We start from the raw sequence: 24,901 nt of genomic DNA, 5'->3' as shown, positions 1-24,901 counted from the left end.
TTCCACTAATAGAGTAGAATTATTTTATTCCCTATGGTAGATAGCCATTTGCACCCATTAAGAGGATGCTGATGTAAGAGAAGACACAATTCTAAGAGTAATAATGCAGTCCATGAAGTTACAGACTTCAATTATTAGACAGACCAGTGTAATATAATGCCCCATGCCAGTAGCAAGGGCAGTTACAAGACATCTGACACTGGATCCAAGCATGGGTAATTGATGGCTAACGAACAGAGTCAGGCAGTGAGGTCACAGTGTGTACACTTTCCACGTGTATAACAGGTATACCAGAAAGCAAAACCTGATTTTAAAGAAGCAAACATTCTAAATCAACACAAGACTAAAACACACAAAGAAGCACCACTAGACCACTTGAAAGTGTCCCTGTTAAGCCGCAGCTATTGTTAGTAAGTATCATTGGACTGAAGGATAAAAACTGTTTCATTAAAAGGTAGCCAAAGGTGAGACTGTTCTTAATTCTCACTAGCAAGTTAGATAGTTTTGGAAGCTCCATGATGTTAAAAATACAATTAATAATGGCTAATTATGTGTGTAATTAGTGGTGATAACTGACAAATATTGAGAAACAATTTACACAAATCATCAGTACAGCATAGTATGTGTGATTATGATCTTCCACTTGCCTGTAGTATAATAACTGACATGAATTCAGGCCAAAGTACAGTAATGTTTATTTCCTTCAAACGTCCTCAAACACATTAGTAGAGAATCAATACGTCCAATGATGCTGTTTTAACTAGATTCTAATTATGTACTCAAAACTGATAATGTCTCAATACAAAGATATCTGCTACAAGGAAGACATTCTTCTCTCTTTACTGTCATTTAATGGAATCTGTGTACAATGCATTATATCTTTTATAATTTTCTGTTAGCACTACACTTTTTAGATTTTGCCAGAAAAGGCCTTCAGCGTGCGGATTCTTAGGCCAGTCAAGAACTGAGCTCTTGCAGATCCTCCTTCTCAGCCTCAGGTACTGGGAATGCTGTAGCACCGGCTCCAGTAGAATAAACACAATCACATCTGCATTCTCATCCATTAGCCTCTGCAGAGCGATATAAAAAGCAGTTTTAAAGTTCCCGTTTTTCACATATCTTTCGGTTAGAACAAATACCGTCTTTCTGCTGTGATGGATGCTCTGTGCAAGGTTGTCAATGACAGCCTTTCCCGGCTCCCAGTCCCTTTCCTCCAAACAAAGCAGAATGTGTTTGTCTCCATTTTCCTCTAGACGAAATCGTAGCTCATTTATTACCCAGTCGGTTACTGTCATATCCTTAGTATCATAGGCTATGTAAGCATCATAGAGAGCTTTGGTCATGCCAAGAGATTTATATCCTTTTAGTTTTGCCGTACAAAAATAGTAAATATACCAGGCATCCCAATAAAATAAGTGTTTTGTGATAGCTGTCGTCATAATGGTCAAAATAATGAAGAATGATACAGAAAAGCATATTGCTGCAACGTTATCCAAAGTACAGGCATATATGTCTAAACTTATGATGCTCTTCCCTCTTTGATCTCCAGGTGTTGCACAAGTGACATCTGTTGCCAGTCGTGGGATACTAACATTAACGTAATGGTTTATCCAGTTTTTGAAATCAACAGTTGCACAGGTGCATTCGAAAGGGTTTCCTTTTAAGTCCAAAAGCTCTAAATAAATTAAGTTATCATACTGACGTATTGACTGGTTTATGGAACGCAGCTCATTGTAACTTAAATCAAGATGTAGGAGGCTGCGGGCTTTGTTAAAAAATCCATCAGCAAGCTGAGAAATCTTGTTTTGTCGAAGCACTAGTCTCTGAAGGGAAGCTGTGCAGTTGGCAAGGTTATCAGTTACAAAAGACAGTTCGTTTGAGCTCAGATCCAATACTGTAAGGTTCTGAAATTGTTGCAGGGCCGGCCAATCAAAGTTCTTTAATTCATTGTTGGTTATATGTAGCTCAATTAGACTTTGTGGCAGGCTACGAAATGCCTTGGTAGGAATTTCATTAAGTCTGTTGTGGGATATGTCGAGATGAGTCAGATTGAAGAGGTTTTTAAAAATATTTATGTATCTATTATCTCCATTTTTCCATAAAATATCAAGGCGGTTTCCTTTGAACACTAATTCTTTCAGGGAGCTGCTAGTTAGATTAGGCTCTGTGAGTGTAAAAATTGCATTGTAACTTAAGTTTAAAACTTTTAGATATGGAAGATTTTCAGTAAATCCCAATCTGTGTGTTATCCCTGACACAATAAAATAGTGTATGTTGTAGCTGAGGTCCAATACCTCTAGCTTAGGCAGTTCATAAAATGCATAGTGATAAGCCAAATCAAGTTTATTAAAAGACAGATCTAAATATTTGAGATTAGGTAGAAAGATAAATTCAGTGCCATTCAAAGCTTGTCCAATGCCATTTGAAGACAAATTCAAACAGGCTATAGCATGGAAACCTTTAAATTGCTGTTGGTCAATGAAGAAAATACTGTTTAAGCTTAGATCTAAGGATTTACCATACATGCTGCATTGAGGTTTGATTAAAGGAAAAATGGGATTATACACACTGCTACTGGATTGGCCTTCTGCCGGTAGCATACTATTTACTGATGGCTCAAGATCAGTATCTGTTGAACGACTTCGAATTACATGATTTTGGACCGATTCTCCTCTAATAACACTGTTATTGCTGCCCTCTAATATGGGTGATATCCTGTTGTCAGACAAAGAAATTGTAGTCAGATTAGCAAAGAGCTGAAACACACTGAGATCAATTTGCTTGATAAAGTTGACTCCTAAATTGAGGGTGTATAGTTTAGTAAGATTCATGAGAGGCCGAAGGTGTTTGCTCTTAAGTTCCTTGAACACGTAACCTCTTAAGTGCAGTTGCTGGAGAGAGACCAGGTTGGAGAACTTATCTGAAATATTTATATACCTTGGGTATGATTTTCTTGCATAGTTAAAAGATAAATCAAGCACCTCCAAAGAAGGCAGCTGGAGTAAGAAATCTCCAGAGGCTATTTCCTTTATTAAGTAGTTAAATTCAAGATGCAGCACCTTTAACTGAGTTGTGTTATAAAACCAGCTGGCAGGTAAGCTAATGAGAGAGGTGCTGGAGAGGTTTAAATTCTGCAAATTTTTCAGATGCTGGAAAGCAAGAGGATGTATTTGGATGGCGGAGTCCCCACTGCAAGGTTCACATGGGTAGGGGGCATTGTAGCACCTTGGACAGTTTCCACTTAAGTCAAGGACTTCTACATTAGGCAGTTCATTAAAATCATCTTGGTTGATGGTTTTGATCTTGTTGCTGTTGAGGTAAAGTTTCCTTAGAGACGAAGGCAGTTTGCTTGGAACTCGGGTCAGGTTGTTGAAGGCGAGTGACAGGATTGTCAAAATAGTGAGGTCTGAGAAAGCCCCATTGTCTGCGAGGAAAGGTTTTTCACAGGGATTGCCATAATAACAATTTCCATCCATATAGAGTTCTTTCAGTTGTGTGAGTTCTGAAAAATGTTGCCGACAGACAGAAAGCATGTTGTTATACCTCAAACTCAGTGAGGTTAAGGACAATGGCATCCCAACTGGTATTTTACATAGGTGGTTTTCATCAGCTAGTAGTTCCCTTAGCTTTGTTAAGTTAGCAAAAGCTCCGTTTTCAATTACCATTCCTTTTTTACACAAATCATGAGCCTCTTCCTCTGCCTTAGAGTACTGATTCCTGTTTAGATCTATTTTCATCAGATTATTCAGGCCCTGAAAAGCTTCTTTAAACACCTCCTTTATAAGGTTGTCTGAGAGCTTTAATTCTGTTACATTACCATGCATTGCAGCAGGCACACTTCTCAGTTGGCGGGCACTGCAGTCAAATATGACGGAGGAGTTATTCACGCTGACATCACATGGCAGGGTTCTAGGATACTTGGTCTCAGCAAGAATTTCTGAAGTACCATAAGCCAGAAGAAGTAGCCATATCAGATTTGAGATTGTGGGATTCATGTTTCCCTTAAAAAAGAGAGTGTGCTTTTAATAATAATAAATAGGTGGCATTGGTATAGCAGTTTTGAAAATAGCATCATCTGTTCATCAATTCATGGACCAAGATTTGCAAAACTGTATGCCTGAATTTCTGGTGCTTAATGTAAAACAAATTTAAAGGGCCTGATTTTTAAGGGATGGTGCTGAGCAGTTTCTGAAAAGCAGATCTTGTCAAGGTTATCTCAGCTTGAATACCCAAAAACACAGGCACCCAAAATCACTAGTCTCTTTTTGTACATTGTAGCTATGGTTTTTAAGACATTTTAGTTCTTCTTTATCCCTCCCATTACAAGTGCAACCAAAAAGTTTTTAGTTACAAGGTTGATAGGAAATTATATATAGTATAGAAATTAATTATAATGGCATTTTAGCATCATCCAACCTGTGCACAGTATGAGGCAGGTGCCTTGTAGATAAAATAGCATGTGCTCATGTGATTAAAGATTGTATCATAATGCATATGCACAAGGGAACTCAATTAAGGTTGCACAGGCAAACTTAATTCTGGCATTTCCTAATCTTTGGTGATTGCCTTTGGAACCTTCATGTTCTTTTTAATGTAAGTTTTTTTCTGTCACTTTCTAAAAAACAAACTGAAAAAACCCCAAACTCTTGCATCTCATAGAATCATATTGACACCCACAAGGGTTGTCAGAAGGGTGAGACCTTTAGATCCACCACACAGTCCTCTACTGCTTGAGCTAGTGGAGTAACTAGCAGCATTATTAGGCTGTTCTCCTTTATGCTGCACCAACCACTACAGGCAGATGAGATATATTTTGTCAGTGCATTTCTCAGCTATTTGCTAGACAACAGAAGAATGTTGGTATGCAGGAACTCCAGTTGCTGGTTCTGGAGGGGAGTATTCTCCAGTGGTTACAGACCATTTTTGCTTCTTTCCCTACCATCAGGCCCACCCCCTGCCCCACGCATACTTTTGCCTCTGTACCCTAGCATGTATCCCCAGCCTGTGCTCTCTCCTTCTGTCCTATCCAGGTTGCACCTCTTTCTCTCTGTTCCTCTACTCCCCACACAACCTGCTCCTAACGCTGCCCCTCCAACTCTGCCCTCACTCCTCTTCATTCATGTCAGGATGCTTCTCCCTTCTCTTCCATGCTGCCTGGGTATCATGGGGAGTGGAGATGGGGGAGCACTGATTGCACAGTAGAGGCAATCTCCTGCTCTCAGTTCCTGTGCCCGGTACCAAAATGGCTCTCACAATTACAGGGAAAGCCTTGCTCCAGCCCTGGAGCTGGACCCCATTCAGAAATGAACAGCCCCAGTCTTTTCGGTCTCTCCTCAGGTTGAAGTCTTTCTGGGCCATCTTTTTGCCAGTTAGATTTCTTTTTAGTGATTTAAAAAACATGGACAGCTAAACATCCTGATGCCATTTTTAAAAAGCTCTACCTAAAAACTGCATAACGGAATAAAGAGGGCAAGTATTTGTCAAAACAAAAGTAATATGGGAGAGAAAGTGGTGGGAAGAGCCTGGGAGGAGTACAAATAGGAAGGCACTGGCAACCAGTTCGAAAATGCTCACCCTGCCTCAGCCAGGCTACCTGTTAGGCATAGGGATCAGATTCAAACCAGTGCTCAGAGGCACAGGGTTCCTTATCATTGTACCAGTTCCCTTGAACTCTCCAATTCCTTCTCCCGTTTTCTAGTTTTAAAATACTGCATTGTAAAGTATTTGGGGCCACGCTCGTACACGGTGGAGATGAATACAACTTCCTTGGTTTCAGTGGAGTTGCACCAACTTATGCCAAAGCTGCAGTAGAGCCCATGAGTGTCCATGTTTTGCCAAGAACCTAGTGTTGATTAGTGCTAATTTCATGTATAAAAAGCTAGGTGGGAGGCATGTGATTTCTCTGTGTAATGAACTAGCTGGCTAAGCTCACATGCAGTTTATGTTAGCAGGACCCTGAAATGAAGACAGTAATCCTACACAATAGACACATCCATGTTTAGAAGCAATAATTCCGTGCCACCTTTCCAACAGCATGTTACGTGCATTTATTATTTGTTGCCTGATTCTTTTCTAGGGCCTAATTACAGATGCTGAAATAAACGTATTAAAACAATTACTACAATGGCATCATTTGTTAGAAAAAACGTGATTATACACAAGTCATGCAATTCCGTTTGAATTCAGTGGAGGTTTTGCCTGAGCAATGAGTGCAGGACTTAACTGGGCTTTTACTGCTACTCTGCAGAAATCACGTGCCTCCCTGAATACATATAAACAACACCAGCAATTCCGGTTGTGAAATAGGAAATATGATTTTTCGCTAGCGGAACACACACAATTTGGAATAGCTTCTTTGACTTAGAAAAAGCTGATCAGAATTATTTACCAGGCAGCATTTTCCTTGGAATTCACTCTCCTACTTTTCCACTGCTTTACTTACCTTTCTTAGGATTATTGGATAAAAATTAGGGAATGTTCCAAAGCCCACTGAAGTCAATAGAAAGACGCTGATTGACTTCACTGGGCTTTGGATCAGGCCACGAAGGATTTTACGTGACTATTATTGTCACAAAAAGACTCCTGCGTTATTTACTCTGCATTAACTGTCTCAATAGCAATGTTGGTTTGAAATCGCTCCATGATAGCCGCTGGTGTCATGTTTAGAAATACCTGAAATTCTGAGGATCAGTTTGACCCCTTGCTCCTGCTCCCAATGAGGTCAGTGGTAACATTTCTATTGATTGAATTGGAAGCAGGAGCAGGCTCCTTGTCAGCAACTGTGGTTTACAAATGAGATGCCAGCAAAAACCTCAAAAGCCAAAAATATTTGAACCCTGTTTTGGAAACAGAGAATTGAACTTTAGGCAACAAGTCAATATAGGTTCTCATTACAATCTTAAGGGATGTCTACACCGCAATCTAAGGTGTGATTGCAGCTCAGCTAGACAAAGCTGCACTAGCCTGGCAAAAAATCGCAGTTTAGATGCAACGGTGTGAGCTGTACAAGTCTTCCTGGAACCCTGCGTACCAACATGTGTTGCTACAGCCCACGCATCTACACTGTTATCTTTAGCCATATTAGCGCAGGCATGTAAAGCTGCTGTGCGCACATCAGTCTGAGCCATTTGTAATGTTGTTGTAGCCAGGCTGGTCCCAGGATATTAGAGAGACAAGGTGGGTGAGGTCATATCTTTAACTGGGCCAACTTTTGAAGTCAGACCTCAGATTGGAGTGTACATTTGGTTCTGATCCTGCAAACACATAGGCAAATGAGTAACAGTTGTACACAGGAATAGTCTTATTGAGCTCAGTGGGAATACTCACAACCACGAATTTATTCACTTGTGTGTCTGTGGGATCAGAGACATAGTTTTATCCTTCAGATGTCTAATTTTTTAGATTAATGCTAAAGAGAGGAAAATGGATAGGAAGGAAACTCCTAACATGCTGAAGGCAAGATTCATAATGTAACAGATAAACATATAAACAGGAAGAATGAAGGAGTGAAAGAAGTGGAAAGAAGAAAGGCAAAGAAGCCAAGGAGACCATAGTCATACTTTTTAAAATTATTATTTTGTAAAAATTGTGTTCAAGTTATATATCAGATAAAACTAGGCACTGTATGATCAAAACACTTTACACTTTAACAAAATTACATTTAATTTAGAAAATGATGAATAAAAGCATCCAAGTTTTAGACTGATCTGCAAGAGATGGCAAATCTATATAACGTGATTGGTAAGCCACAGAAAAGTAAGACGATATTTAAACAAAATATAAAATTGTCTAATTAAACATTTTTTTAAAAAGATTGAAATGTTTTTATTCCTTTCGACATGATAGTTACCAGTGTCACTTCCTAACATAGAGCTTCAGCTTGCAGAATACTTAAAAGCACAAATTTCTTCCAAACTTCCTACTAGTTAGAGATTTTCTAACTAGATGCTGTGGTGCTGATTCTGATCTCATTTACTCTGACATAAATCAGGGAAAAAAATCAAAGTTTCTTTAAAATTCATGGCTGCATGTATGCACTTTTGTAAAATAAAAATACTTACTTTCTTTATTTTTCTGCTATAAAAGATGTCAGTCCAGTGAAGAGTTTTAAAAACAAACCAAAAGGGGTAGGCACCAGAAGCTGATCACACAGATGGTAACTGAAGTAGACTGATCAACTTCCCCAAATTGGCCACTACAGTGACAACAGAAGCTGGCTTGTGGTTTGCTATAGTCCAAGTGGGAAGAACAGAAGCCACACCTATTTTGGTAGTGTAATTTATTGACTCATTTGGCACAAGAATATGCTGATAAACTGAAATGACAAAACGTGGCCAGTTGAAGCATGGTTGAACAATAACTTTGTAAGCCAGGGAAAATCCATATCAGAGAACAGAAAGCTGGCAAACTATTCAGAAGATAAAACATAAATTAGAGACAAAAAATCACGAAGGCTGAGATTTTCTCTTGCATCATAACATTAGGATTATTCTTTGTTATGTCTTTTGCCCTTTACACAATTATAATTGTGAGAAGAAAAACCACATGGGCACAGTGGGATCCAGTTTACCATGTTTACTAATGATAAGCAACATACAAGGCCTAATTAACCTATACAGATTGCTGCTTTGGCTGGTTTGTAAAATGTAGAATACAGTGAGGCCACTAGATGGCTCCCCAACTACTTAAAAGCAGGGATGGGCAAACTTTTTGGTCCGAGGGCCACATCGGGGTTGTGCAATTGTATGGAGGGCTGGGTAGGGAAGACTGTGCCTCCCCAAACAGCCTGGCCCTGATCTCCTATCCGCCCCTCCCATTTCCCACTCCCTGACTGCCCTCCTCAGAACCCTCAACCCATCAAACCTGCTCCCCTGCTCCTAGTCCCCTGACCGCCCCCTCCTGGGATTCTCCACCCCATATCCACACCCCCGCCCCCTTACAGCCCCCCTGGGACTCCCCCCCTATCCAACTGCCCTCTGCTCCTTGTCCCCTGACCACCCCCTCCTGAGACCCCCTACCCCTAACTGTCCCCCAAGATCCCACCCCCTTATCTAATCCCCCACTCCCTGTCCCCTGACTGCCCTCCTGACCCCTATCCACATCCCCGCCCCCTGACAGGCCCCCCCGGGACTCCCACTCCCAAACCTCCCTGTTCTCCATCCCCTGACCGCCCCCCTCAGAACTTCTGCCCCATCCAACCACCCCCTCCTCCCTGACTGCTCCCCAGAACCCCCTGCTCCCTTACCCAACCCCCCCTCTCCCGGCCCCCTTACCAGCAGCCAGAGCTCGCAGCCACGACACCCAGCCAGAGCCAGCTGTGCTCCCCACACTGCCCAGCGGGAGCGGTGGGCCAGAGCATGGCTGTGGGGGAGGAGGGACTGCGGGGAAGAGGCCGGGGACTAGGCTCCCTGGCCAGGAGCTCGGGGGCCAGGCAGGATGGTCCCGCAGGCCGGATGTGGCCCACAGGCTGTAGTTTGCCCACGTCTGACCTAAAGGGATATTATCCTCTTCAGGGGCAGCTTTGAAAAATTTACAGTGAAATACATGCTCAGCTGAAACGCATAGCTTTCAAATAGTAAGGTGGCATGTGAGTGTTAAGTAAGATAGCTTTGCAAGGTATCATGTATCAGAGGGGTAGCCGTGTTAGTCTGGATCTGTAAAAGCAGCAAAGAGTCCTGTGGCACCTCATAGACTAAGGCCTGGTCCACACTGGGGGGCAGTGTCGAGGTAAGATACGCAACTTCAGCTACGGGAATACCGTAGCTGAAGTCGAAGTATCTTATCCCGACTTACCTCCCGTCCTCACCGCTCGGGATCGACGTCTGCGGCTCCCCCGTCGACTCCGCTACCGCCACTCACTCCGGTGGAGTTCCGGAGTCGACGGGAGTGCGTTCAGGGATCGATATATCGCGTCTAGATGAGACGCGATATATCGATCCCCGCAAAATCGATCGCTACCCGCCGATTCGGTGGGTAGTCTGGACGTACCTTAACAGACGTATTGGAGCATGAGCTTTGCAACGTAGTTGTAACATGCATACAACTATGTTCACATATTCATATGTTACTGTCTTCATGGCTGGAAGTAGTATGATTTGTGTTCCCACCAACTTCACATGACTGAGGACCCCAGCAGGTCCTTCTCTTCCCTCTCCCGTACTGCCCACTCCCCCCGCAATCTATCAAGGGAAGGAAGAGAGCTCAGAGACTTCAAAGTGACTCGTTTTTTTGGCTGAGATCAGGATCATGTAATAAGCCAGGGACTGCCTGGTTTCAGTCTCAGCTCCTAGTCAGAGGCACACGCTGCATGTTATCTTGGGGATTGGACTGGATTTTGGAGAGGTGAAGATATGTTTTTCATGATCATGTCATCTCCTTCCCCATGCTGAAGTCAGGACCTATCATGGTGAAAGACCAGTTTTAATTATTAGTTGGGATGCCGATTCTGAGACATTATCCTGCTCAGACACACTGTTACAGGCATAGTGGAATTATAAGGCTATATGACATTGACAGACTGACACATAGATCCGTGCACCCCCCTCCCACTCTGTCACATCATCTTGCCAGGTCTCCAGGGTTCACAGATTACTTGTCACTGGTGAAGGGTTGTGGAAACAGGCTTGAGACCTAATGTTCCAAACCAGACTAACTGCAGCCCACTGAACTTTAACGTTCCCATGCTGTGGTTGTGGAAGCAGCAATACCTCCATTTATGGCCATTGGCACAGCTTCAGCAAAAGCTTGACCAGCTGAGTTCTTTCATATTGCTTACGCTTCCTTCCTGCCCCTGTTGAGGCAGCTTAAGCACCTTCTCTGCAGCTCAGTGCGCCAACTTGCCTCCTTAAATTCAGCTCCACCTTGTGCTGGATCCACTTCATTGTATGAAACATACCACTGCAAGTCGATCTCCCTCTGACTGAAGTTAATGGGAGTTTTGCTCGTTAACCGGAGCATGACTGGGCCTTGCGTTAACTAGAGAAGGAGATGATATGATAAATACAAAGTAGAGATCAGATCTTGCAGACATTTTGTGCATTGCTACTCATTGCCCTAACCCTCAGGTGCATCCAAGCTGCACTTTGGGCAGGACCAGAAGGAGTGAGAGGGCAAAGGCTCTGGGTGAGATGACATAGCACTATGCCACTTGGGGAGTCCCATAGGCCAAGGTGGGCCAAGTACCCAGCTTTACTGGGGCTGCGGCTTTGGCCCACTGACTAGTATGGGAGTCTCACATGTGGAGCAGCTGCAGGATAAGGCTAGAGGTGAACTTCAGTAACTAGTTATGAAATGAATACACTATAACGGCCTATCAGAGGAACAAACCTGGTCAAATCCTCACAATAATCACATGCATCCATGTGACAGATGTGACTCACCATTGTTGCACCTTCTGCTGGCTGTCCTGGGGATTAGCTCTTTTCACCAGTGTGCCTTTTTCTGGTGATGTCTTGCCACCGTCACTTCTGCTCCTGGACCCAAGAAACTCCCAGGACCACAGCATCCTCTTCATGATACAGCCCTCTGGCTGTGCAACACTCTGTGCTTCCCCCCCTCCAGGGCAACAGCAGTTCTCTGTCCAGCCACTTCCTTAGTGGTAGTGGGGGCAGGGGGTCCCCAGGCCTGTCCACTACTCTAGGTCCCAGCCCAGGGACCCTGTAGAGGGCAGCCACATGCTGCGTCCCCTCCAACCTCTCAGTCTACTTCCCTGGGCCACTTCCCCACAGCCCCAGGACCTTCTCTGCCCTTGTCTCAGGGCCTCAGCATGCTCGTCTTAGCAGTCAGCCAGGAGCTCGCGCTCACTCCCCTGACCCTGCCCAGCAGTGTTCTGTCCAAGGTGCTAGTTTTCTTCCTCCTGTGGGGCAGCCAGTCATAGAATCTCAGGGTTGGAAGGGACCTCAGGAGGTCATCTAGTCCAACCCCCTGCTCAAAGCAGGACCAAACCCAACTAAATCATCCCAGCCAGGGCTTTGTCAAGCCTGACCTTAAAAACTTCTAAGGAAGGAGATTCCACCACCTCCCTAGGTAACCCATTCCAGTGCTTCACCACCCTCCTAGTGAAAATGTTTTTCCTAATATCCAACCTAGACCTCCCCCACTGCAACTTGAGACCATTACTCCTTGTTCTGTCATCTGCTACCACTGAGAACAGTCTAGCTCCATCCTCTTTGGAACCCCCTTTCAGGTAGTTGAAAGCAGCTATCAAATCTCCCCTCATTCTTCTCTTCTGCAGACTAAACAATCCCAGTTCCCTCAGCCTCTCCTCATAAGTCATGTGCTCCAGCCCCCTAATCATTTTTGTTGACCTCCGCTGGACTCTTTCCAATTTCTCCACCTCCTTCTTGTAGTATGGGGCCCAAAACTGGACACAGTCCTCCAGATGAGGCCTCACCAATGCCGAATAGAGGGGAATGATCACGTCCCTCGATCTGCTGGCAATATCCCTACTTATACAGCCCAAAATGCCGTTAGCCTTCTTGGCAACAAGGGCACACTGTTGACTTGTATCCAGCTTCTCATCCACTGTAACCCCTAGGTCTTTTTCTGCAGAACTGCTTCCTAGCCATTCGGTCCCTATTCTGTAACAGTGAATGGGATTCTTCCGTCCTAAGTGCAGGACTCTGCACTTGTCCTTGTTGAACCTCATCAGGTTTCTTTTGGCCCAATCCTTTAATTTGTCTAGGTCCCTCTGTATCCTATCCCTATCCTCCAGTGTATCTACCACTCCTCCCAATTTAGTGTAATCTGCAAACTTGCTGAGAGTGCGGTCCATGCCATCCTCCAGATCATTAATGAAGATATTGAACAAAACCAGCCCCAGGACCGACCCTTGGGGCACTCTGCTTGAAACCAACTGCCAACTAGACATGGAGCCATTGATCACTACCCGTTGAGCCCGATGATCTAGCCAGCCTTCTATCCACCTTATAGTCCATTCATCCAGCCCATACTTCTTTAACTTGCCAGCAAGAATACTATGGGAGACCATATCAAAAGCTTTGCTAAAGTCAAGGAATAACACATCCACTGCTTTCTCCTCATCCACAAACCCAGTTATCTCCTCATAGAAGGCAATCAGGTTAGTCAGGCATGACTTGCCCTTGGTGAATCCATGCTGACTGTTCCTGATCACTTTCCTCTCCTCTAAGTGCTTCAGAATTGATTCCTTGAGGACCTGCTCCATGATTTTTCCAGGGACTGAGATGAGGCTGTCTGGTCTGTAGTTCCCTGGATCCTCCTTCTTCCCTTTTTTAAAGATGGGCACTACATTAGCCTTTTTCCAGTCATCCGGGATCTCCCCCGATCGCCATGATTTTTCAAAGAAAATGGCCAATGGCTCTGCAATCACATCCACCTTTAGCACCCTTGGATGCATTGCATCCGACCCCATGGACTTGTGCTCATCCAGTTTTTCTAAATAGTCCCGAACCACTTCTTTCTCCACAGAGGGCTGGTCACCTCCTCCCCATACTGTGCTGCCCAGTGCAGCAGTCTGAGAGCTGACCTTGTTCGTGAAGACAGAGGCAAAAAAAAGCATTGAGTACATTAGCTTTTTCCACATCCTCTGTCACTAGGTTGCCTCCCTCATTCAGTAAGGGGCCCACACTTTCCTTGACTTTCTTCTTGTTGCTAACATACCTGAAGAAACTCTTCTTGTTACTCTTAACATCTCTTGCTACCTTCTTGTCGCTCTTAACAAAGCCCTGGCTGGGATGATTTAGTTGGGTTTGGTCCTGCTTTGAGCAGGGGGTTGGACTAGATGACCTCCTGAGGTCCCTTCCAACCCTGAGATTCTATGATTTAACATCTCTTGAGCTCCAGGGAGCAACTGAAGCTGTTCTGCTCTGCAGCCCTTCTTATATGGGCAAACCTGGCCCTGATTGGCTACCCCTTGCAGCCTCTCTCTAATTGACTGTCTCCTGCGCAGCCTCCCTAGGGCTCTATTAACCCCTAATGGGCCAGTGTGGGGCAGACACCCCATCACAATCTAGTACAGAAAGAGAGGAATCATTTGGACTGATTATCAACATTACCTTATTAATAACAGTAATACCATGAATAGACACAGTGCCCAATCTTGAGCCTAATCAAATCTATGGCAAAACTCCCATTAGCAAGATCAGAGTCCTAGTGCCTTTGATAAGGGGACCTGTAACAGGGTGATGGCTCACTGCTGCAGCGCCTCCTGATGGTCATCCAGGGAATTAGCTCTTTCCACTCAGGAGTGTCCTCTGCAGGCTGGTGTCCCGCTTTCTGCTGGTCCCGGGGTCCCTGCAGTGCCCCTGCAGTGTCGCTGTGTCTCCCCTACCCAGGGAACCCCCAACCTCCTATCCCCACCTCACCTTAGCCTTTGACTACTGCCGGTCACCATCTATCCCCCACTCACTGGGGCAGACTGCAGTATAATTGCCACTCATGACTGGTTTGGACCTGCTCCCTTTGCCTACCCTTGAGCTGCACCTCTGCAACCCCATTACCTTTCTTGGCCTTTAACAAGGCCTGCAGCCTGAGGGTTTTCCAGGCCAGAGCTCCCCAGCACCTCTGGTCTTTCCCCAGCCCTGCTCCAGTCTCGGTACCCTGCTCAGCTCCCAGCAGCCAGGCCCATCCCTCTCAGCATCTAGAGAGAAACTCTCTCAGCACCAGCTTAGCAGCCCCTTTATAGGGCCAGCTGTGGCCTGATTGGGGTGTGGCCTAGCTGCGGCTGCTTCCCCAATCAGCCCAGGCTAATGGTTCCCCACCACAGCCTCTCCCAGGGCTGTTTTAAGCCCTTCAGGGCAGGAGCGAGGTTACTCCCCCGCTACAGGACCGCATAGCACTTTACAAACATGAATTTAGAAGTGAGTCTTACAGAAGTGTAAAGGGAGGTATGCAGAGGTAAAGTTAGTTGCCCAGGATCACACAATATTAAAGAATAAACTTCCTATACATGAACAGTAAATATTATTAAAAGCTGAAAATTCTGTGAGCATTAAGGTTATGCATTTCACAGAATAGTTTCATATTACGTGTTTTTAGCTACAGGGCTTTAAAATATGCAAGGCAGAATCTTTGGGACATAAAGCTTTGTCACAGTTACATTAGATGAAAGGTACTTCCCATAAAACATCCCCATTCAATCGGCAAGGAAAATGATGGGCTAAACCCTTTCTGTATACTGTACATCCCATCATCTCACATGCTGTTATCAGTTAGCACTTCACTTTTTAGTCTTTGCCAGAAAAGGCCTTCAGCATGTGGATTCTTAGGCCAGTCAAGAACAGAGCTCTTGCAGATCCTCCTTCTCAGCCTCAGGTACTGGGAATGCTGTAGCACCGGCTCCAGTAGAATAAACACAATCACATCTGCATTCTCATCCATTAGCCTCTGCAGAGTGATATAAAAAGCAGTTTTAAAGTTCCCGTTTTTCACATATCTTTCTCTTAGAACAAATATTGTCTTTCTGCTGTAATGGATGCTCTGTGCAAGGTTGTCAATGACAGCCTTTCCCGGCTCCCAGTCCCTTTCCTCCAAACAAAGCAGAATGTGTTTATCTCCATTTTCCTCTAGACGAAATCGTAGCTCATTTATTACCCAGTCGGTTACTGTCGCATCCTGAGTATCACAGGCTATTTAAGCATCATAGAGAGCTTTGTCTGTGGCTGTAGATTTGTATCGTTTTAATTTTGCTGCACAAATTTAGTAAGTATACCAGACATCCCAGTAAAAAAATGTTTTGTAACAGCTATCAACATAATAACAGCGAAGAATGAAACATAAAATAATGTTGCAGCAACTTCCTCCAAAGTACAAGTATGCAGATTGCACAGTTGACTTTTGTTGCTAGCCGTGGTATATAAATATTAGTTGTCTGTATTCATTTTATGAAGTCACTATTTTGGCAAGTGCAATCAAAAAGGTTGCCCTTTAACTTTAAATATTTTACACCTTGTATATGAACCAGTGTTGACTGGTTCATATATTTTAGTTTGTTGTTACTCAAATCAAGGAACAGAAGGCTGCTATTTGTATTTGAAAAGTCCACAGCAATCTCTGAAATCCTGTTACCCCTCAACAGCAGAGACTGTTTGAATGAAATATGAACAGTTCTGAAATTATTTTGAGTCAGGTCAAGCAGCTTCAAATATTTCAGTCTGGTGAGGTTTGCAAAGATAAACACTTGCAATCTGTTGTTGCTTAGGAATAGCTGTGTTAGGTTTGGTGGTAGGCTCAGGAATACTCTAGTAGGGATTTTTAAAGGTCTATTGTGGGATATATCAATGTATGTTAGACTACCAAGATTCTTAAAAAAATATATCTTTCATGTTTGTCGCCCCATAAAATATCAAGGCAGTTTCCTTTAAACACTAATTCTTCAGGGGATTTGCTGCTTAACTGTCTGTCAGTGTGGAAATAACATTCCAACTTAAGTTTAAAACCTTTAGCTGAGGAAGCTTTTCAATAAATGCTAGTCTAAGTGTGACTCCTGCCAGGCGAAAATAATGCTTGTTATGGGTCAGGTCTAACACTTCGAGAAGTTTCATTTCATTAAATGCAAAACCATAAGCAAAATCCAATTTATTATTTGATGGGTCTAAATATTTGAGTTTGGTGAGGTTGAATTCAGTGCCATTGAAAGCTTGGCTAATACCATTTGAAGACAAATTCAAGCAGGCTATATCCTTAAAACTTTTTAACTGATTTGGGTTAATGAAGATGAGGCTGTTTGAGCTCATACCAATGCTTTGCCATCTGAAGAACACTGGGGCCTAAGAATGTAATACAAGAAATGGTCTATTTTTTTATACTTTTGCATAACTGAAGGGCTCGGCTGGCCTTCTCGTTAGATGGCAATATTTTGGGAATGCCTTTTTTCCAACCTGTTCTAAAAGACAATTATTGTCCCCTACAAAAGGTGATATTCTCTTATCTGTTAAGTAGATTTCTGTCAGGTTACTAAAATTCTGGAATACAGCGAGATCAATTTGTTTAATAAAATGTATCCCAAGATCAAGGATATTTAGCTTTTTTAGAGCTATTAGAGGTTTTAAGTGCTTTTCACACAGGTCTTGGAAAACATAACCTTTAAGATATAATCGTTTTAAAGAGACTAGAGAAGAAAAATGTTGTGAGAGGTTTAGATACGATAAGTATACTTCTTCCTCAAAGTTGAAAGATAAGTTAAGTTCCTCTAAAGAAGTCAACTCCCATAAGAACTCACCAGAAGCTATTTCATTTTGTAAATAGTTAAATGCCAGGTGCAGCGCCTTTAGCTGTGTCATGTTCTGCAACCAGATGGCTGGTACACTAGTAAGTGAGGTGCTGGTGAGAACCAAAATCTTTAATTTCTTAAGATTTTGGAAAGCAAATTGGTGTATTTGAATGGAAGAGTTTATAATGCACATGGAAAGGGGGCATTATAACAGCTTGGACAGTTCCTGCTTAGGTCAAGAAGGTGCAAATTAACCAATTCATTAAAATCACCCTGGCTGATTCTTGTTATCTTATTAAAGCCAAGATAAAGTTCCCTTAGAGATGAGGGCAAATTGAGGGGCTCTCGGGTCAGGTTGTTATAGGAAAGTGACAGCACAATCAAATTGGTGAGGGCCACAAAGGCCTCATCCTCTTTTTCAAAAGTTTTTCTGCAGGGATTGCTATAGTAACAGTTCCAATCCATGTAGAGTTCCTTCAGATTTTTGAGTTCTGAGAAGGTGTTGTTCTTAATAGAAACTATTTTGTTGGCATTCAGCTCTAATGAGGTTATACTAGGTGAGAGACCTTTGGGAACTTCCTGCAGGTGATTGTGACTGAGAGCTAATTTCTCTAATTTTGTTAAGTTTCAAAACAAGCCAAGAGGCTGTGCCATTGACTGATTTATTGCATTATAGTTAAGATATAACTGCATAAGATTTCTGAACTTTTGAAAGATCACATGAGAAACATTTTTAATACGGTTATATGAAAGTATCAAACAGGGAGCATTGTCATTTATTTCCAGTAGCACTGCCTTTAAATGTTGATGCCTGCAGTCAAAGATTATGGAGGAACTACTGTTTTCTACATGCACTTTACAAGGCACTTTCTTAGAAACCCAGGGATAATAGAAGATTCCAGACTCCACATGAATCGTGAAGAGTAAGCAAAGCAGTTTGTATGAGATGGCAGCCATTTTATCCTAAAAAAAAAAAAAAAAGGAAGAGGCAAAAAGGCATCCTTCAAAAAGTGGAAGTTAAATCCTATAGAGTAAAATAGAAAGGAGCATAAACTTTGGCAAATTAAATGTAAAAATATGATTAGGAAGGCCGAAAAGAATTTAAGAACAGCTAGCCAAAGATTCAAAAAATAATAAGAATATTTTAAAGTACATCAGAAGCAGGAAGCCTGCTAAACAACCAGTGGGGCCACTCTATGATTGAGATGATAAAGGAGCACTCAAGGATGATTCGGCCATTTCAGAGAAACTAAATGAATTCTTTGCATCGGTCTTCACATCTGAGGATGTGAGGGAGATTCCCAAACCTGAACAATTCTTTTTAGGTAACAAATCTGAGGAACTGTCCCAGATTGAGGTGTCATTAAAGGAGATTTTGGAACAAATTGATAAAGATACAATAATAAATCTCCAGGATGAGATGGTATTCACCCAAGAGTTCTGAAGGAATTCAAATGTGAAATTGCAGAACTGCTAACTGTGGTATGTAACCTATCATTGAAATCAGCTTCTGTACCAGATGACTGGAGGATAGCTAATGTGATGCCAATTTTTAAAAAAGATTCCAGAGGCGATCACGGCAATTATAGGCCGGTAAGCTTAACTTCAGTACTGGGCAAACTGGTTGAAACTATAGTAAAGAGCAAAATTGTCAGACATATAGATGAACATGATTTGTTGCGGAAGAGTCAACATGGTTTTTGTAAAGGGAAATCATGCCTCACCAATCTACTAGAATACTTTGAGGGGGTCAACAAGCATGTGGACAAGGGGGATCCAGTGGATATAGTGTAACTAGATTTTCAGAAATCCTTTGACAAGGTCTCTCACCAAAGGCTCTTAATCAAAGTAAGCTGTCATGGGATAAGAGGGAAGGTGCTCTCATGGATCGGTGACTGGTTAAAAGATAAGAAACAAAGGGTAGGAATAAATGGTCAGTTTTCAGAATGGAGAGAAGTAAATAGTGGTGTCCCCCAGGCAGGGCCATCCCTAGACATTGTGGTGCCCTACACAGCCCCCCTCCACCACAGGGGGAAGGGGAGGCTGGCCCCAAGCTTCCATGGGGGGGGCAGGAGCAGGCTTGGGGGCCAGGGTGGAAACCGCCCCCCAGCATGAACTGGCAGAGCAGAGCAGGTTGGGGACAGGTTGCTTCACTTCCTGCCACCCAGAGATTGGAGGGCAGGACCTACCCCGCACTCATGGGACAGTGGGAAGTGGAGCGACCTGGCCCCAGCCTGCTGCGCTCTGCTCCCCGGGCTCCCAGCAGTTCCTGGGGGTGGGGGGGAACTGTCCCCCAGCAGTCACTGGCTGCGCAGCTGGGAGCTGACGGAGTGGAGCGGGCTGGGGCCGGGTTGCTCCACTTTCAGCACCCAAGCCCTGCTGCAGTTCCCCAGGATGTAGCTCAGGGGAAGGAGTATAGTGGGGGGGCAGGGCTGGGGAGGAGCAGGAGTGGGGGCTTTGGGGAAGGGGTGAGTGAAGGTGGGGCTGCGGCGGAGCAGGGGTGGGAAGAGGCGGAGCGGGGCGGGGGCAGCTTTCCTGGCCAGCTCAGCCAGCCAGGGGATCGGGCTGGCCGCTGGAGCAGCACGCAGCTGTGTAGGGCACCAGGAAATTTGGGGCAATTTGGTGCCCCAAATTTCCTGGTGCTCTACGGAGCTGCGTAGTTTTGCATATGGGTAAGGACGGCCCTGCCCCTAGGGGTCTGTACTGGGACCAGTCCTATTTAACATATTCATAAATGATCTGGAAAAAGGGGTAAACAGTGAAATGACAAAATTTGCAGATGATACAAAACTACTCAAGATAGTTAAATCCAAAGCTGACTGCGAAGAGTTACAAAGGGATCTCACAAACCTGGGTGACTTGGCAACAAAATGGCAGATGAAATTCAGTGTTGATAAATGCAAAGTAATGCCACTGGAAAATGTAATCCCAACTATACATATGAAATGATGGGGTCTAAATTTTCTGTTACCACTCAAGAAAAAGATCTTGGAGTCATTGTGGATAGATCTCTGAAAACATCCACTCAATGTGCAGCAGCAGTCAATAATGCTAACAGAATGTTGGGAATCATTAAGAAAGGGATAGGTAATAAGACAGAAAATATCATATTGCCTCTGTATAAACCCATGGTACGCCCACATCTTGAATACTGTGTGCAGATGTGGTCGCCCCACCTCAGAACAGATATATTGGAATTGGAAAAGGTTCAGAAAAGGGCAACAAAAATGATTAGAGGTATGGAACAGCTTCTGTATGAAGAGAGATTAATAAGATTGGGACTTTTCATCTTGGAAAAGAGACAACTAAGGGGGGATATGATAGAGGTCTATAAAATCATGACTGGTGCGGAGAACGTAAACAAGGAAGTGTTATTTACTCTTTCTCATACACAAGAACTAGGGATCATCAAATTAAATTAATAGGCAGCAAGTTTAAAACAAACAAAAGGAAGTATTTCTTCACACAGTGCAAGTCAACCTGTGGAACTCCTTACCAGATGATGTGGTGAAGGCCTAGACTATAGCAGGGTTTAAAAAAGAACTAGATAAATTCATGGAGGATAGGTCCATCAATGACTAGTAGCCAGAATGGGCAGAGATGGTGTCCTTAAGCCTCTGTTTGCCAGAAGTTGGGAATGGGCACAGGGGATGGATCACTTGATGATGATCTGTTCTGTTCATTCCCTCTGGGGCACCTGGCATTGGCCAATGTCAGAAGACAGGATACACGGCAAGATGGACCTTTGGTCTGTCCCAGTATGGCCGTTCTTTTGTTCTTAGATGAATGACTCATTAATAACAGTAGTGGCATCTGATGAAGCATTTATGCTTCATTTTACCATATGCTAATTAGTGCACAAACCTACATTAATAACATAATTAAAACATGACCAAGTATTTCATAAATATCATGACCTGAACATCATGGATTGAAGTTGTTTGTTACTTTATCAACTTTTGCCACCCACAGTTAAAAAGTGTCCAGAGGGCGATGAATGTTGTTTTGGATGATTTTGGTGTGCAATGATAAATATTGTCTATATCAAGTATCCTATGTTAATATGAAAGTGTCTCAGGTATTATTTCATACTTCAAAAGCAATCATAAGGTTACATCAGAAGCAGAACCAACTACTGTTATACATATTACAATGACTGGAAATTAAATGACCACAGTCCTCAGCTACACCCAGTATCCACTGGCTACAGCTGAGGGAGGTGGATGTATTTGCAGCTCCCCGATCCTGGAAGTGGCTAGGGATCAGTTTGCTTTCAATACAGTTTACAGCAGCCCCGCTCTAAACCAAGGTTTCCCAACCCATGAGTCTCTACCCAACATTGGGACACCAGAATGTGTCAAAGGGTTGTGTGGGAGTCCTGGCTGGTGTTGAAAGGCAGCTCTTTGGGGCTTTGGTCCTGTGGGGCTGGCTGGGTTCAGCTCCTCTCTCCAGGTGGGTTGTGACCTGGTGCACAGGGCTGCAGTGCTGCTCAGGTTTGACCTGGACTCCCTTCCATCGTGATCACAGGGGGCCCAGGCCAAACCTGAGCAGCACGGCAACCCTGCAGGTCACAATGACTAGAGTGGGGAGCTGAACCCAGACAGTCCCACAGGTCTGGAGCCACCACTCTGGTACGTTTGGTGTCTTTATTTAGTACTCATTACATGGGAGTTCAGGCCTAACTTGGAGGATCTGGGGCCTAGTTATTTCAGTGAACTTCGGGCCTGGTCCAATGTGCACGTGCAGCACATGATCCTGTATACGTACAACTATCTTAGCCTTTGCAAACATTGTCAGTTGTAGCTGGGTGTTTATTAAAGTTGTGAGTGAATTTAGGCCCTAGGGATCATTGCATTAATAGCTCTGGCATGGGCCATGTATAGTGCAGATACTGGGGAAATTTCTCCATTCAGCTCAGCCACTGTTCACTCAAACTTCTGCTATACTGCCCCTACCTCTCTTGAGCAAAGACTGTTAGTCATAGCAAGTAGACTGAATTATATGGTGGCTATGCCTTGTTCAGAAATAGGAGCTAGATTAAGATCAGTAAATGTAGGGCCTGATCGCATATCCAATAAAGTTAACTGAGTCTTTCTATTGAATCAGTGAGCATGGGATCAGGCCCACAAACTAAAGTTGCTATATTAGCCGACTTTACCACTAAGCTCTTTTATTTGAGTATTGCTGACTAACACCCCCAAATTACACCTTTGGTTATAAACATTCAGAAACTTCACATTCACCTCCAATAGATACCAAAAAGCAATGCACAGCGCAACGTCATCTAATTAGCACTCTAGTACAAAGTCTTCATACTGCTTGGGTGCCCCTGTGTCAACAGATCAACTCATCTCAGTCACACATTCAGAAAATTATTCTGCTTTAACAATACTGAGGTCACTGTTAATGTTTTGAGTGTGAGTTTGATAAGTTGGTGTATGCATTGCTTTTTGGTATCTATCTGCTGGAGGTGGATGTGAAAGCCTTATGGAGAGTGGTAGTGTGTTACCAACCGTGCTTTGGGCAATACAAAAGTGCCCAGCAATGTAGGAGACTTTTCCCCTAACATGTTTCCATACTTTTCACATTTTCAGTTGGTTGGGAGTGTCCTGATGCAACTTTAGCTATCATTATGTGAAGTTTTTGTGTGTTTCTTTCCTACCTTTTATATATTTGTAAAATGAGAAGGCAACTCATACCAGATTGCCTGGTAGTCTTGATGAATAATAAGGCTGGTGAGGTACATGGGAATATAAACTACAGTCAGTAGAGATGAAATTTGAACTCATTGTCTCTTTCCTAATTCAGGGAGCATTCAACTAGACTACAGGAATATTGGGGCGGGGGAGGCTTGCATATGTGTGTGTGTGTGTCAGTCCCTGGCATCACTGAATTAATCACACAGCAAGCACAGATTAGCACATTTCTTTTTGGTTATGTAGGAAATTACAAATCATGACACAGATAAAACTCCCTTATGTATAACTGCTTGTGTATTAATCACTAAATCAGGAGCAAAAGAAGAAGGAAACACAGATCCCAGAGTGTTTTTGTTTTCTTTCAAAGAGTATCCAGAAAAAAGATGAAACAATAAGATGAAAAACTTCAAAAAAAGAGGGATCATTTGGAGCTCTTATTATTCTTTCTGTATCACACCAGTTTCAATCAAATCACCAGGAAAAATACGAATAGTTCAGAAAGTTTATGTTCTATGTTTTACGTGGCGCTATTTTATTGAGAATTTAACCAAATTGTTTTAATGCTCCTGTTACACTGAACACTCAGTCTTAACTAAGGATTTGCAGTCAACAACTCCATCATAAAATGTTTGCCCAGTAACTTTTTCCCAATCTGCCTGCAAAAGTTAAAATTTAAACAATGTTGCATCTCTAACTCCTTGATCAGGCAATTCACCAACGACCAACCCAGGACTCTGATAAGAAAGAGTTAGGGCCTGATTTTTAAACGTATTTAGGCATCTAAAGATACAGATAGTTGCCTATTGTGATTTTCAAAAGCACCAAAGTGCCTAACTTCCAATTTGGGGCCTAAGTGCTTTTGAAGATCCCATTAGGTGTCTAAGCGCTAGCTTTATAAAGTAGATAGAGTCTGATTCAAAATCCATTGAAGTCAATGGAGAGGTTCCTCAGTGAGTTTTGGATCAGAGCAATATAGCGCTGGTCCTTTGCTTTCCTTGTGAGCTCCATTCCTGTAACCTGAAATCAGCAGCATATCTGCCCTCTCTTTGTGTTGCAGATTAAAGAAAAAAGGATAGAAATTGTAGTAAGATGGAGTAGGAAATCAAATGTTGGAGCTGACAGCCTTGAGAATGTCTGTTCAATAAAGAATGAAAGATAAGCAGCAAAAATTATTAGCAGTGATAACATTAGAACCAAATGTTAATTTTAATACAATGGATATAGTAGAGTTTTTTCTAAAATCCCCCAAAATTACTAGATATTTACTAACTTTAAAATATATATATATGAGAAAATGGAAAGTTCTCAACTTGTTCAAATAGAAATAGACAGTCTTATAACTGTACCACTTACTTACAGAAATGAAGAATTCTCACTCGTAGGAAGCAATACATCGATAATAATGTGTTCTTGCGGTAAAGAGCATGCCCATGGAAATCAGTTGCAGAAGCCTGACTTGTACATCGTTGGAGAGTAGCATAAAGTCTGCCTTCAAAAAATCCTTTTCTCCAGCATATCAAAAATCACTGCTGGCAAGAAATTAAATGTGAAATTCTCCATCTCCATCTGTGTCCGGGTTTGGAAATAAACAGTTAATTTGAGCAGATAGTGCATGCTGCGTTTTTTCTATAAATAACAGGACTGTTTCAGCATTAATAGAGACATACTTCTTACAAGTTTGCACAAAGAGCAGGAGTAGGAAGCCTTCAGAATTGGGAAGTGAAGAAGAGCTAAAAGGGAAGTCTCATGTTTTCAATGGAATCAAGAACTAAGAAACAGGAATAAGATGTTTTACAGTTTTATAATAAAGGCGAAACGGAAGTGTAAAGATATTCTGTACATCAAAAGTGTGAATAATGTCACACTAATAAGTTAGCTAATAATTTTATTTAAATAGAAGTCAGTGGGACTATTCATGTGAGGAACTGTGAACCCCTTCCTCACAATGGTAAGCAAGATGACTTTTAGATATTTCTGTATCCAGGTGGCTCACTTGATCACAATAAACACTCCT

General features: G+C 42.9%; 1 protein-coding gene and 1 pseudogene across 2 annotated transcripts; both read right to left on the bottom strand.

Annotated features, from left to right (window-relative positions):
• On the bottom strand, nucleotides 1-24,452 carry TLR8 (toll like receptor 8). 2 transcript variants are annotated; one of them, XM_039530957.1, is made up of 2 exons: nucleotides 24,245-24,452; nucleotides 1-4,001 (listed from the first exon to the last, which is right to left on the bottom strand). In XM_039530957.1, the coding sequence occupies exon 2, from the start codon at nucleotides 3,993-3,995 to the stop codon at nucleotides 846-848; it is 3,150 nt and encodes a 1,049-aa protein (XP_039386891.1). In that variant the 5' UTR covers nucleotides 3,996-4,001; nucleotides 24,245-24,452; the 3' UTR covers nucleotides 1-845. The 2 variants fall into 2 exon arrangements, with proteins under 2 accessions (XP_039386891.1, XP_039386887.1); XM_039530953.1 differs by lacking the exon at nucleotides 24,245-24,452 and adding an exon at nucleotides 8,061-8,895.
• LOC120406200 lies at nucleotides 15,172-17,812 on the bottom strand (annotated as a pseudogene).
• Nucleotides 24,453-24,901: the final 449 nt, after the last annotated feature.

Source organism: Mauremys reevesii, linkage group 1 (assembly GCF_016161935.1).
Source record: "Mauremys reevesii isolate NIE-2019 linkage group 1, ASM1616193v1, whole genome shotgun sequence".
Lineage (NCBI taxonomy): Eukaryota > Metazoa > Chordata > Testudines > Geoemydidae > Mauremys > Mauremys reevesii.
Note: the sequence above shows the minus strand (reverse complement) of the source record. Positions and strands in the feature narration are given on the sequence as shown.